This window comes from Prorops nasuta, unplaced genomic scaffold (genome assembly GCF_024137725.1).
Source record: "Prorops nasuta isolate Cenicafe-Biocafe unplaced genomic scaffold, Cenicafe_Pnas_1.2 PNAS00014, whole genome shotgun sequence".
Taxonomy (NCBI): domain Eukaryota; kingdom Metazoa; phylum Arthropoda; class Insecta; order Hymenoptera; family Bethylidae; genus Prorops; species Prorops nasuta.
In genome coordinates this window covers 4,544,360-4,559,399 of record NW_027116811.1, presented here as the reverse complement: position 1 = coordinate 4,559,399, position 15,040 = coordinate 4,544,360, and the positions used below count along the sequence as shown (strand labels likewise).

Sequence of the window (15,040 nt, the reverse complement as noted above, 5' to 3'; positions counted from 1 at the left end):
TTCAAAGTGAACGACCTTGTTTTCCTTTAACTACTCCTTCCATCTCTCCTTAAGGACAAATAATTAGCGACACACTGCTGCTGTGTCGAGCCAACGAGATCTTAATGAAGGGAAGTTCGAGATGATACCACGGATATGCCACGTGGGTTTGGGCCTACACCATGCGCAATTTAGTGTTCTCCACTTGGTTCCAGATAACCTTTTACTATATATATAGCGAAGGGACTATTTTTTCTCGTCTCACAAATGGCGAACACTCAACTGTTTCCGCAAATTAGCGAGCGTTATTACTGGGACCAAGTGGAAATTAATCGGTCAATCGTTGGACTTGTTAAAAGCACCGAGGGATAATCAAGTTTCTTTAAATGACGCGAGATTCGAGCAATTAACCACGCTCGACTGTCGTCATTGGCGCAAGAAACGCTCAATTAAAACGAGGCTCTCGACCTTTCTCTCTCACGTCCGGCATATACGCGCCACGCGATACTCCAACGTATCAAGCACGTTGTATACGCGTCGTTGCCATCAAGATCGAGTTGTATATAGTGCAAAGTCTATATAAATCAAGCTAAATTAAAATATGGACTCGCATTTCCGTCCAAGTGTAATTCAAAGAGTACGATCATCGTGCGAGTAACAAAGGTTGCAAAAAATCTATACGTAAACTCATCGAAGCCGATCCTGAAGAGTGTACCAGCTACTTTCGGACATTGGGAAGAGATAACAATTTTTTAAGAGATTTTAGGCTCGCGATTGTTCCTGTGTAATTCCTTTCTATCGAGATTACACATTCTACACGTAACGAGACTAAGGTGCACGGTTCGTAAACTCATCGAAGCCGATCATGAAGAGTGTACCAGACCTTCGGACATTGGGAAGAGATAAAAATTTTTGAAGAGGTTTTAGATTCGTGCTTGTTCCTGTGTAATTCGTTTCTATCGAGATTACACATTCCACACGTAACGAGGCTAAGGTGCACGGTTGTATGACTCAGGCTTCTTAGTCCCGAAACATATATATAGCGTTCTCGGTAATTTTGCTCGGTACCGGAAAACCCCTACCGATCGTGCAGGACTTTTATTCAATCCTGAGTCACTCACTGACCGAAGCGTTCTCGCTGTTTCTGCTCGGATGACTGGCCCGCGCGTAACGCGAAACCTAATTGAAGATCGCGTTGGATTAGAGAGTGAGACAAATGATGTAGGTATATATATGTATATAGCTCTACGAGGTTAACGAGAGTGAAAATTATCCGAGATTTCAGTGTTTTACCAATTGAACGCGGTGCAGACTTTATCGCAATTACGAATAATTACGAAGATTTATTGCGATTCTCGTTGCATTTAGCAGAAAGCTGTTGTTAAAGTTAAGAGATGATTGCAAAGACGCTCGGTAAACGTGTCTTATGTACGCCGACGCGGATTCTATCGAGAATTAGTTGGCATTATGTATCAACGTGGCTCCTGTAGGCTGAGAATTGTGACGTGAGTTCCTGAAGAGGTCCTTGCACGCTGTACTATATATATATATATATATATAAGTCATTAGAGACGATATTTCGAAAGTTTAGACTCGTCGTGACTGAAGGTTTACCTCCGCAGCGTTAATTAGGAAGCTTGAATTATAAGGAGTGGAATCTATTAAAATTGAATCAACTGTTGGGTACAATGAGTCATTGCGAAATCGACTGATCGCAGTTTTTCAGGAATGCTTCGAGAATTGGCTGAAAATGTCTTTCGTTCCTTTTGCTAATGGGAGGGGGAGGAGTTGGGCAGCACTCGTCACGCTTATCATTATTTTGCTCTTTGGTAAATGAAAAGTGAATCAACTGTTGGGTACAATGAGTCATTACGAAATTGACTGATCGCAGTTTTTCAGGAATGCTCGAAGAATTGATCAAAAATGTCTTTCGTTCCTTTTGCAAATGCGAGGAGAAGGGATCGAACAGCGATCATTAATGTTGTTATCGTTTAGTCCCTCGATAAAAAAATTGAATCATTGCAAAATATGATGATTAGATTTTCTCAAAAATACTTGAAGAATCGACCGAAAGTGTGTTTCATACTTTTTACAAGCTTCAGTTGAAGGAAATGAGCAGCGCTCATCAAACTTATCATTATTTTGCTCTCCGGTAAAAAAAATTGAATCATCTTCTTGTTACAATAATGAGTAACCGTAAAGTCGATTCATCAAATTTTTTGAGAAATACTCGAAGAATCGACCAAAAGTGTGTTTCGATCCTTTTGCAAATGCGAGGAGAAGGAACCGAACATCGATCATCACTGCAGTTGTTATCGTTTAGCTCTCCAATAAAAAAGTTGAATCATCGCAAAATCTAATGATCAGATTTTCTCAAAAATACTCGAAGAATCTTCCAAAGGTGTGTTCCTCTCCTTCCGCAAATGCGAGAAGAAGGAACCGAACAGCGATCACCATGCACTGTTGTTATCATTTAGCTCTCCGATAAAAAAATTGAATCATCGCAAAATCTAATGATCAGATTTTCTCAAAAATACTAGAAGAATCTTCCAAAGGTGTGTTCCTCTCCTTCCGCAAATGCGAGTAGAAGGAACCGAGCAGCACTCGTCACTCTTGTCAGCGTTTCGCTGTGCGGTAAAATAGAGACGTCGAAGCTTGCTCTCTCGTCACGAGCGCAGGCTTAATTAAGGAAATCGATCGAGCACCTTGCGATGGTGCGCCAAGGTTTCTGCTGTTCCGTGTCTTCGGACGAGAGATCGAGGATGCTGCACCTTTCTCCTCGTTCGCCTGAATTATGCCCATACCGAAGAATTTTTATTCCTCGCTGGCAATGCTTCTGCCGTTGCCAGAGAAAATTGGCCACTTCAAACGGTTCCTGTATTTTTCTTTATCGTCATCGTCCCGTTACGGCTACTACGCGCTCTTTCCAGCAAAACTCTACATTTTTCTCGGATTTTATTCAATTAACAATGTAAAGATAAATGAGCAATCGCGGTGTACACGTCAGGAATATTAATTATCGATATTATGCTGATTAGCCTATATATATATATATATAGCGAGGAGAAAAATTATGTCAGAAATCACGTAGATATAAATGAGCGATTTCGTATATCGGCGTACAAGCGAGGACAGTGACGAATTATCGCGTATCGGAGTGTATATTTGCATATCAGAGAGGATCGAAGATAGAAATCTCCATTCGTAACAGTCGAATCTTCCTAAAAGTCTCGACCTCGTACATCTCCACCTACGCTTTTCAAAATTTTTTCTCCTCCTTAAATATATATATATATATATATATATATATGTATAGGTCAAACATTAAAATTCGAGCGATTACATACACATACCTATATTGTCACACAAGAACATAACAACAGGGAATATTTCCATAATAATTCTCAATGTCTTGAATGGGATGGTCGGTCGTACATAAAAGCTTTTGTATTTAATGAATGCAAAAAGAAGGGGGTAAGGGGGGGGGTAGAGGAGGAGGAGAGAGAGAAAGGAAAAAATGAGGAAAAAAGGCAATTGGCGAGTGGCTAGCTCGTTATTAAGTAAAACCTTTGGAGGAAAGGATGATCCGCTTAGGCCGGTGGGTTCTTTAAGCCATTCGCACCGTAGGAAGGGGTGGGCAGGGGGTGCCATTCCAGGCGTGCACTCGGAATGGAATGGCTGCGAACGAGGCTGGAGCAATGAAAATTCAATGACGCGAGCAATTTGAGCTGGAGGGCCTCGCAAGCTGCAATCTGAAAGTATAAACAGTAGTTGTGCGAGTCCTCCTCCCCCTCCCCCTTTGCTCGCCGTCTCTTCGTCTCGTTGGCCCTCATCCCCCCCCCCCCCTCCCCCCTCATTTTTCTCCTCTCGCGCTACCACGGCTCCCATATCCATCGCCTCCTGGTGGTTGGCTAGCGCACTGTAATCGCGTAATTTGCGTGTAACGATGCAATTTGTAGTTATGGCGACCCTGCACTCGCCTTTTCTCAATGCCGACGACGAAGCTCGGCACACGGGACTCTGACGGGCACCGGGAGGGGGGAGTAAAAACATCCATCGGAACATACACCGAATATACTCGAGCAATCTAGTTTACTTTCCCTCGAGAACTCCCCAGCCGGTTTGCCTCCCCCCCCCCCCCCCTTTACCCAACACAACTCACGATTAACTTCCTTTTATTTCTTCATCAAGCAGAAAATATCAAATTACCTGGAAAATTCCCATGGAAACTCGTCCAATTTCGGCAGATTTAACGAGCTTCCATCCAGAAAGAAAGATTCGTGTTTGAACCTGCGAGAGTTTCCTATATAACCTATTACCATAGGACTAGCGACTTTATATTGTGAGAAGTTGCACAATGGAGTCGAACGAGGTACGAGTGTACCACAATAACGCTTATGTCAGACGTAGGAAGTACCCATTGTGCATAGTCCATTTCGTTGCTGCCTAACCTTTTGGGACTTTGTGTGTATGTTTTATTCCATCCTGAAATTATTTAGAAAGTCTCCTGCAGGCGAGCTCATGCAAAAGGATGTTCTTCAGGATATTCTTCAAGGTTGATGAATGACGAAGATCGTAAAATTTACAGGTGCCAAATCTTCAATATATATATACAGTACCCAAGGGAGATAAGGGAGAACCAGGACAAAGTCACACGCTGTTATGGCCCTTAGCAGCTACCAGAAGAGTCGAACGGTGTCTCGTGATTGAGACGATAGAGCGCGATTGCTGTTGGTTCTGGACTCGCGAGAGATCTCTCGTCGCATCTCGTTACATCCACGTGGTAGCGGCTCAACGGAATCCGAAGAGGAGTCTCGCGAATCGGAGCTCGAACCTCCAGAGTCGATAGGTCAAATTGGTTAAAAGCTGCGAGCTCCTCAATTTTATCTTGATTCGAAAGTTAGCGTGGTAACGCGTGTCTCGTTACCGAGCCATGCCAGAAACTGCCATTTACCTCTCCGGTGTATACATATATATATATATATATATATATAGTACATTTCTCCGTTCGTACACAGCGATCTATGATCTGAATTATTCAACGAGTACTATTTTAATCTGCTTTCTATGCTTTTGTATCAGCGGACCATGCAGCAAACTCCAATTTGCTTACGAATTTCGCAGTCGATGAGGCTGTAGCTTTATTCGTACGATCGTTAAGGTGCTATTGAAATCGTCAGGCCGTTATTTATCGACGGTGGATAAGTAAATCTTCCTAGATCCTTAATAAGGATGTTGCGAGAGTATCGCGTGCTTTTTAAACAAACACGCTCTACACGCTCCAATATATATGTATATATATATATAATAGAGTCTCTATCCACATTTAATGATACAGCCTCCTCATAATTTTACCGATTTGAGCTTTAACCCTCGAAAGTAATTCAATCTCGGATCAGCACCGTCGATATCTCTATACAGGTGCTTCTTGACCCAACAGGTCCGTTTTAATTAAAAGCAACGCATAATCCGGTCACCTTTCAACCTCGGTACCGTAAAGCAACCCCTCCGCATACATCCCACGTGGTTTTACGATCAACAGTTATTATTACACGAATACAGCCAAGACTGTGTTTATTGGACAGAAAATTCTCTTATTAAATCGACGCGTCTCAGCATCGCTGCATTGTGCCACTGCAATTTGCAAGGAGACTCTTGATCGGCCGAGAGAAACTTTGTGGAAAAACGGAGAGATGCACCGATTAGCCGGTGGAATTATTGTCGGTTGTAGGGTTTTTTACCTGCAGCGATCGAGATTAGCGATTTATATCGATGCGATATAGGCAATGAGAGATAATAAAGAGGAAAGCTTGGCTTACCGTTAGTGCGGTATATATATATATATATATATATATATATATATATACACTGGCTGGATCGAGGCTGGAGAGAGTAGGAGTCCTCGATATTCCAGCGAGACTCGAGAGACTCGAGACTCGGACGGAGACGGCTACTAATAGGATTTTCGTGATCGAGTCGTCCGGCACTTTCGACTCACCGACCAGCATTCCCATAATGTTCAGCTGCAACTTGGAGCAACCGTAGCGACACGTGTTCGTCATACGTGCATGGTCCTATCGTTCCTCGATCTTCTCTGGTCTCGTGGCGTTCTCCAATCACTTCCAACGCTCGTACAATACTAATTCGAGTTTTGCGGAATATCGCTCCCGAAGTTGACCTCTGGTACCACGGATCCTCCTGGTCGCATCGTAATTCTCTCGGTTGGTGGAGAATTTGCGTAATCGAGTATTATTCTTCGATGTCTCGTTCAACGTTGTATTTTTTGTGTACACTCCATCTCTTTTGTTCTCTTTACAGTGGAAAGAAATATTGTTCTCCACTGGGGATGGAAATGTTGAAACGTGAAAACACCAAGCGGGCCCTCGGATCGAGGAGACGCTTTCACGGCGTGGGATAACTGGCGGGATTGGATTACGTGCGTGTATAGCGAGTTGCTCGAAAGTACAGGGTGCCAGCCGGAAGCTGAAAATCTCCTCACTTTCGTCTTCTGCTTCGTTAGCACCGAGTTAAGAATCTAGTCTGACGGAAATTACGTTGCATCGGGGTAGACTGCACGCGGGTCTGTCATTTTATTGCATTATAATTATGCGTTTTTGGTGAAATAATTCTGTGCTCGATTATCGCAACTGCCTTGCCATTTTATATATATATATATATATATATATATGTAGGGTTTTGGCAAAATTCGCAACAGCATTAAATTCAAGAGCTTCCCCAATTAATGCTTCCTTCCGCCAGAAGGAGAACGTTCGACGTCCGGCGTGCATCGAGAGCAGTCTCGCACATCCAGGATTAATCGTATCGAAAGAAGAAGGCTCGATCTTCCGTGCAAAAATATGGTTTAAGGATTAACGATCCAGGCGTTGGCTCGATCGCATACGACCGCGCACGAGGATCTACGAGGAAAAAATATCGTTTCGAAGAAGAAGGCTCGATCTTCTGCGAAAAGATATGATAACGCGATCTAACGGTTAATGATCTATGTGGAAAAAATCGTATGAACGAAGAAGGCTCGATCTTCCGGTGCAAGAATATAGTTTAAGGATTAACGATCCATGCGTCGTCTCGATCATGTACGATCGCGTACGACTGCGGATCTACGAGGAAAAAGAATCGTATCGAAAGAAGAAGGCTGGATCTTCCGTGCAAGAATATGGTTTAAGGGTTAACGATCCATGCGTCGTCTGGATCGCGTACGACCGCGCGCGCACGAGGATCCATGCGGAAAAAAATTAGAATGCTCGTACCGTGGAATGACAAATCGTGGCGTCGTTCCTCCAGCGTGGAACGTGGCACGCTTCGAGCATTCGATCCTTTCTCTCGCCGCCTTTCTGAGAGCTCCTCGAGGGCACCTTTAATTTATGGGTCTCCTCTCTCGCGCGCCGGCCGCGCGCCCGCGACGCCTCGACGGGGACGAAACCTCGCTAAAATCATCGCGTTTATACGTCCCGCGGCTTAATTATTCTACCTACGATCGTGAACACGTTAATCTCTCTAAAGATCCACGGTTTATTACCGTGATCCCCCACCCACTCCTCACTCTCATTTTCTTGCTTGATTCTTGTATATCTTATTTTATGTTGAGTATTATGTAGTATTACAGTTGGAGGATTCTTCCAATTAAAATTGATATCGATTTATTACAATTAACTTATTTTTCTTAACTTGTGCTAAAGTTTATTTTTATTTCTTTCGTTGTAGAATGAAAATTTATTGTGTAATGGATTTTTAAAAACTTTTTATGGTTGTTTCAGGGATTTATCGCGTTAGATCATAAGTGTCACTTGTTATATTGTTTATGATTCGTACAATTATTATAATTTCTCTGTTTTTTTTTTCTCCTTTCAGGATGCAAAAGTTTCTTCAAGAGGAGCGTCAGGAGAAACCTGACTTATTCGTGTCGAGGGAACCGAAATTGTCCCATCGATCAACACCATAGGAACCAATGTCAATTTTGCCGCTTGAAAAAGTGCCTGAAGATGGGCATGCGCCGGGAAGGTATGCATTGTACTGACCCTTTTCTATCAATTTTACTATTTAGTATCTATATATATTAACATTCACGACAATAGTTTGACTCCGGGCGAAGAAAAATGTACAAAAATATACACACGAGATTTCCATGATTACGTTTTGCTCTCTTACAAGTTTTCAAATTAATTACAAACATCTCATATTTCCCACGTAATCTGGATCGTCCAAATTAGCCGGCTTCAATCATTTGTCGATGCCTTGTCACACTGCACTAGTAGCGTCGTATATATATAAATGGGAAAACGAATGTTAGAAAAAGAAGCAACACGTAAAAATGTCACATGCATCGATGTACTACATATATACATAAGAACAATGATAGTTTTCATCGCTAGTGTCACAGGGCTTCCTAGGCATTGACGTAAAATTGCAGGCAGTAATCGAATAACACTTTGCATACTCGATAATTTGCATGATTTAAGATAAACATAGCAGACTTGCACTTGTAGAACAAATCCGTAGCACCGTAGTCGTTGTAAGAAAAGATTCGTGTGTGTGTGTGTGTGTATGTGTGTGTAAAAGAGAGAGAGAGAGAGAGAGAGAGAGAGAGGCAAATGAGAAGAAGATGCGAGAAAGAGAAAGAAAAATAATGCAAGTACTCTTCATGCATCTCGTGCGCCAAGAGTACCTGCATATGCGTGTACGATGCACGCTGCAACGTGCCATGGAAATTCTTCCGAGTGTACCGAACATGTTCCACAGCGGACCATTGGAGAACGTTTAATTGCAGCTCGCGGAAAGCCAGCAAACTTTCTCACGCCTCCTCCCCGCTCGATACTCCTCGCTTATATTCACTCTTCTTCTTCTTCTTCTTCTTCTTCTTCTTCTACAACTACTACTCCCCCCTCTCGGAGCTGCCTCTTCGCACCAAGAAAGAGAGAGAAAGACAGCGTCAGATAAGATCTGACCGCGATTGAAACGCGTGCTAAGGTCCCAGCACCGGACACACTAGTTTCTTCCGCGTGTATGACTCTATTCCTCAAGATCTCTTCCTCCAGCCGAGTGCTTTCCATCTTTTCCAACGATCGATCGTCTTGTTCCTACGAGTTATCGCACATTCCCTGCGCTTCTCATCTGATACATAATAACCATAGGTATATATGTGTGTACAGTGGATCTCGAATATCAGTACGTTCTTCAGGTTTGTACAATGGTCCAAGGATAAGTTCACTGGAAATTCTATCGAAATTCGTAATTTCAGCATCGTTCTCCGGAAACCTGTTTGAATATTTTTGGAGAACGCTCGCAGCAGCAGTGTACGCTCTGTTTATAAACACAGAATTTCTCGCCAGCCGTGTCTACCAAGCGTGCCGAACACGCTTCGAACTGGACTACGGGCAAACGTTTAATTGCTGCCTGCGGAAAGGTCGGAGAGGTTCTCACGCCTCTCCCTTTTTCATTCTTCATTCTTCGTTCCTCAACCCGCGTGGACTTGCCTCTTTACGCCGTGATACCATCTAACCTTGTTCGATGTGTATACGCCAAGTGGTCATCCTATCGAATAACCATCGGATCGTTCTCGTTCGGAACGACAAAAACCCTCTTCATTCTTATCGACGTTCTCCAAAGTATCCTTTATAACAATCGCAATTATAATTCTCCGTAACTTCAGGGTATAACGATATATCGATGCTAGATTTTAGCAAAGTATATATATATATATATAAATATATATATATATGTATGTTATTCGCAGGGAAACATTGGTTGATCTTGTTCTGTGTTTATTTATCAAGTGGTCATCCTATCGAATAACAACCCTTGGTTGACCTTGTTCTTTGTGTATTGGTCAAGTGGTCATCCTATGAAATAACAAACCTTGGTTGACCTTGACCAATGTGTATATACACTAAATGGTCATCCCATAACCATTGGATCGTTCTCTTTCATCCAAAACGAATAAAGTCCTTTTGAACCTTACCAACGTTCTCCAAACTATCCTTTACAACATTCGCAACAACAATCCTCCTCCACAATCTCCAGGCCAACGATATACGGACACTCTGGGAGATTTTAGCAAAGCACACATACACATTACTCGCACGAAAACCTTGACTAAGTGTGTCCGCGTAGTTGGTTTTTCCCACAGGAGTGCCGCACGTTCAGAAAAGACGTTGCGTTTTCTGCCCTGTCACAGCGACATCCGCCCATTATCCGTGATGATGCCTCGCTGTTTGATAATAATTCGTGCCACTCGAGCCTCTTATGCACTTTCAGCTATTCATGCTGTTCGCTGTACACGCGGCTATCGTATTTTCCGAGAAAAACGGTTCACCCTGGAAGACATTAGGTGTATTTGAGAGACCGAGAGTCCAAGGTGCAGAGGAGAGGAGAAAGGATATATCGGTGAAAGTATAAGAGAGTGGGGGAGGGAGCTAGTGGTGGAGCATAAAGGATAGAATTATGGAGAGAGAGAGAGAGAGAGAGAGAGAGGGGAGGGGCAGGGAAGAGAGACGGTGATCCGAGGTCAGCGGGGTGCATGACCTTACCTCGGGGCCTCTTCCTTCCGTGGGGCCCCTCGAGGCGCCCCAGGCAGACAGGATGCGCTCAAGATTACTCCGCAGATACTGTCCGCGATGATTACAGAAATCTAGGAAGCCGCTCAATTTAATTAACCCTTAATTGCGAGTGCTCAAGACAACGGTGCGTTTAGTAGGTCCTCCTCTCCTCTCCCCCCCCCCTTCTCTTGACCCTCTCATTTCTCACTCTTTTCATACTTGACCCCCCGATGATCGCGTTCCTTCTCTCTCATTCGTGACAGAATCTTAATTCCAACTGCTAACCGTAAAGTGCGAAGAGTGACTGCAACAAAACGATCTTAGCAACATATATCCTCTTAATTGAATAATTATACACTTCTTCGCGCAGATCAAACGTCATTTTTTCTCTCTTTCTTAATTTCTAATCGATCAACGTTGCATATATATATATATATAGCGTACAAAAGCCATTCCAGCGTTATATGGTTCATACCGAGACGCGATTAAAGAAATATTCCCGCGCAAGGAATCGATGGATATATCGATGCAGATTAATTTACCTAACGGTACAACCACGTTAAAACTGCCCTCGACTTACCCGTTTCTCAGCTGCTTGCAATCTCAGTTAACTATATTATTTTATACGAGTGATTCGATAACCAATAGAGCTGCGTCTATCCCGTCCGATAATCACCGTTACACGCCTCTATAATTAGAGTAATTAAAAGAAAGGATTATCCGCACCTGGCCTGTACGAGAAACTCATTGCAACATTATCTACGAGCACGGTCACTCCCCTATTTTTCACTCCCCAATGCCAGATTTTCCTCTCCCGTACCAAAACTCTAGTCGGCCTTGTTACCTTAACTCAAATGAAACCTCGTTCAAAACCATTTTAAGAAAAGCTTTGCTCAAATCGTGACAATTGATCGTTCACGGAGATAAATCGATTTGAAAATTATTGTGACTGCCAAACTTGCTGTACAAGTTACACGTTAGTGCTCGGTGGTATAGACATGTCATTATCTACTTTTATATGTGTACTTGTCGTCGAGACACCACTGTCTCTTGATTAGCCACACGCAAGAACCCAAAGAATTAGTGAAAATTCGAGGGTGCCAGTGAAAATCGCAACGAGTCGAAATTACGTAGGAATTCCGGATTGATTCGCGGTTGGCACAGTGCGGAATGGTGCTGACGTGCGAACCGACGTGTTTACACGGACAGACGCAAACATCGAAGACCGGACATTCGTTAGCGTCGCGGACAAAAGAGCATCGGGCGGGACGAATAACACGCGCACCGAATCTGCGCGCGCCACGATCGCTGCTTACTGTCGGAGGCCACGGACGGACGGACGGAGAAAGAGCACTCGAGAGAGAACCGAACAACCCTAATTTCGTCCTTGGACGCCCGCATTCGGAAAGTCGTTACCGAACAAGCGTCCCCGGTGCGCGTTATAATTACACGCGCTCTTTGCGCAACTATCAACCTGGAAAAACTTCATTGCGTCGAGCAAAAATTACCCCCACTACGCTCGACATTTTCCTGGACCACTCGAAATCTATAATTACAAACAGCACCGCGCTAATTCCACAGAATTCCCATGGATAATTTACGACGCTCGTTATTTTCGTTTCTTCGGCCGCGAATTCCTATACAAGAAGGCTATATATATATATATAGCTGTTGCAAGAAAATAGTGTGCCGCGGAAAAGAGTGGAGAGAGGAAAAAAATGGCTTGGCATGCGCTTGTAGCGAGCCATACCGTACACGCGCTTTCTGGACAATAATCACCTTTGAATTGCGTCGGTAATGCTACACATTATTCGTTTTCGCCGTACGGACGGATTTTAGCCAACGTAATCCACCAACGATACATGCTATGTAATTCGCGATAATAATGTGTGGAGTCCGGGTGAATCACGGTTTAATAATGGGAGAATATCGAGCAATTATGTCGACTCATCGCCGGCGAAAATACACGTTTACGCGCAATACCTTCTTCTTCTTGCATCTCTAATATATTCGAATCTAGAAAGAGAAGATGAGGAAGCGTGGTACCCTATTAAGGAAGCCGTAACGACGTTCGGCTTCGGTCTCCTTGCTCGTGTGCTTCGCCTCTGCAATATGAAACACTCTATATATATATATATATATATACTTCTATGGTGCACGAGTATTTATATGTTTTCATCTACCAGAGAATCTCTTCGGGTCGTCGATACTAAAATTGTCTATAACCTGATGTAGAGGAGAGAGACAGTTGTGACCTTGAAAGGATCTTCGGCGATTCTGGACGGCGTTTACGAGATCCACGTACACTCGATGAACACTATATATATATATATATATATATATACATGTGTGTACCATCATCGACGTTAAACACGCGCAACGAGCACACTCGAATTTCACTTATCTCCATCGAATCCTGGCGCGCCAGCCTCGCCGCAGCGACGGTCCAGCAACGACGGCCATTATGGGAGCATTAACTGAAATTAGACATTGTTTCCCTCGACAGGGTGGAAGGATGCAACAAAAGGGCGGGAAAGAAGGAGAGTCTCGAGCGAAACCTTCGCAGTTTCGGATCCACAACGAGAGAGAGAAATTCTTCTCGATTAGAACGTCCTCGTCCTTCTCCTCGAGGCGGAGGACCCTCTCGCTCGCACCAACCGCACCCTCGCGGATCGGATCACCAGGCCGGCCAGAGATTGCCCCGATATTACAGCAGGGTCAGGATCGTGACTTTAATCAATTAGCGAGGTTTCTCGAGCCCGGGAAATGATTAGTAATCCGCCCGGCAATCCCGAGACTCTCGCTCTGTGCGCACCCTGAGAGATCGCCCGGCCACTCGCTCTTCAGCATTGGAAGGACTGTGCGCTCGCCGTGAAAAAAAAGAAGCGGGATAAGCGACGAGGCGCAGATAAGCCGCACCTGAGGATGACTCCGACCTTGCAGAATTAAACGCGCGTGCTACCACTTCCCGAATAACGCCGCGGGATCTTATCTCTCTTCGACTACTCGCACTCTTCGAGTTTCTTCTCTTCTTTTTTTCTTTCTACGTCCTCTCTGGCGAGAATCAGAATTCTCTGTGTGAGGAAGGGGGGGGGGGGGGAGTTGTAGGATTCAGGACGCGATGGAAATCTCGCTGAGAAGCTATGAAATAAAAATCAGAAATTTCCATTTGCGGAAGCTTCGCCGGCCAGACGAAGATTCCACTTACTCGAATTACCGTTATCACGAGCACACCAGCCAACGCATCACGTACGCGAGGCAACTATACACGAATTCCTCGTGCTTTCCGTTGCTAAAGAATAACTAACGATCGGGGACTCATCCATAAACGCCAGTGACTTTGCTAAAATTAGCTAAAATAGCCGAAGGAAACACTGGACTAATTCCGTCGATGGCGTTAGATTACTCGGCTCGGGTTTTCTAGGTCGATTTTAACATCTCGTTCTTTTCATTCGAGAATCGTGATTTTTTTGTATCTAATCTACGCTTTTGTGAGTCTATTAAAAATTCATTAGTTTTTATGGATTTAACCAGTTAAATTATACGCGATTTTCCGTGCCATTTCCAACGACACTTTGACAGTCCTCCGTGAGATTGAAAAATCATCCCGTGTGTCATCCACATGGATTCTATGACTCGTCGATAAAGATTCATTCGTCTCGGGAAGAATGGAAGATGAGACGCTGTGATACTGGCAGAAATTTCTTGCCCAAAACGATTTCTCCATATTTACACGTATAATCTCCTACCGAGCATTAAAATACAAAGTGGCGCATTACCATGACAAAAACGGCGGGTCACATACACACACAAAGGAGCCTGACACCGTCTGTGGGGGATTACAATCAACGGCCAAACCATTATGCATATTCAGCGGTGCAAGGTCCACCGTGTGTTTACACTTCTAAAAGAGACTCGTTCCTTTCATCCATCATTGATCAAAATCAGCTTAAAGCTCATGGAATTTATCGTCACTCGACGATCGACTTTTCTAGAATTTTCTTCAGGGTCCACTCGAGTCCCTAAACCGTGATCATCGATCGTAGTCAGAAATACGAAACATTTCAGCATCATAATAAACCATATTTATATAGTGACAATTGGAGAACGAAGAGTTGACCGGTCAACTCGATCTCAGTGACCCCCACCGAGACAGTCAACGGAGCAACAGGCAACCAATAAGACAAGTCTATACACACAATCAGAATGTGAAAGTTCAGCGGCAAAAGGCGGCCAGCGCACAGACGTATATATACATCCTATCCAGCTAGGTCCCCGTGCACTCTCACCGACGTAATCCCACACGCTGAAAGCATCCTTCTGTATTTCTGTCCACGATTATTATATATTAAGGACAACCGATATCAGTTTCACATTTTCCCTGAAAAAATCCAGACGCATCATCCTGCCTTACGGATCCAGTTCTCCGGCTCTCGTGGTTCAAACGCTTCGTTAGTATATTTCCCCTTATACGTTCTTTCAAGAAAAAGGTAATTACGAGAGAGTCA

General features: G+C 43.8%; 1 protein-coding gene across 2 annotated transcripts in view; it reads left to right on the top strand.

Annotated features, from left to right (window-relative positions):
- svp (COUP transcription factor 2) overlaps positions 1–15,040 on the top strand; it is a 91,339-nt gene that overhangs the window by 13,999 nt on the left and 62,300 nt on the right. The window contains exon 2 of one of the 2 annotated variants that reach the window (XM_066735549.1): positions 7,849–8,007. In XM_066735549.1, the coding sequence (XP_066591646.1) occupies positions 7,849–8,007 (159 nt within the window). The remainder of the gene's footprint in view (positions 1–7,848; positions 8,008–15,040) is intronic. The other variant, XM_066735550.1, reaches the window with a different exon arrangement.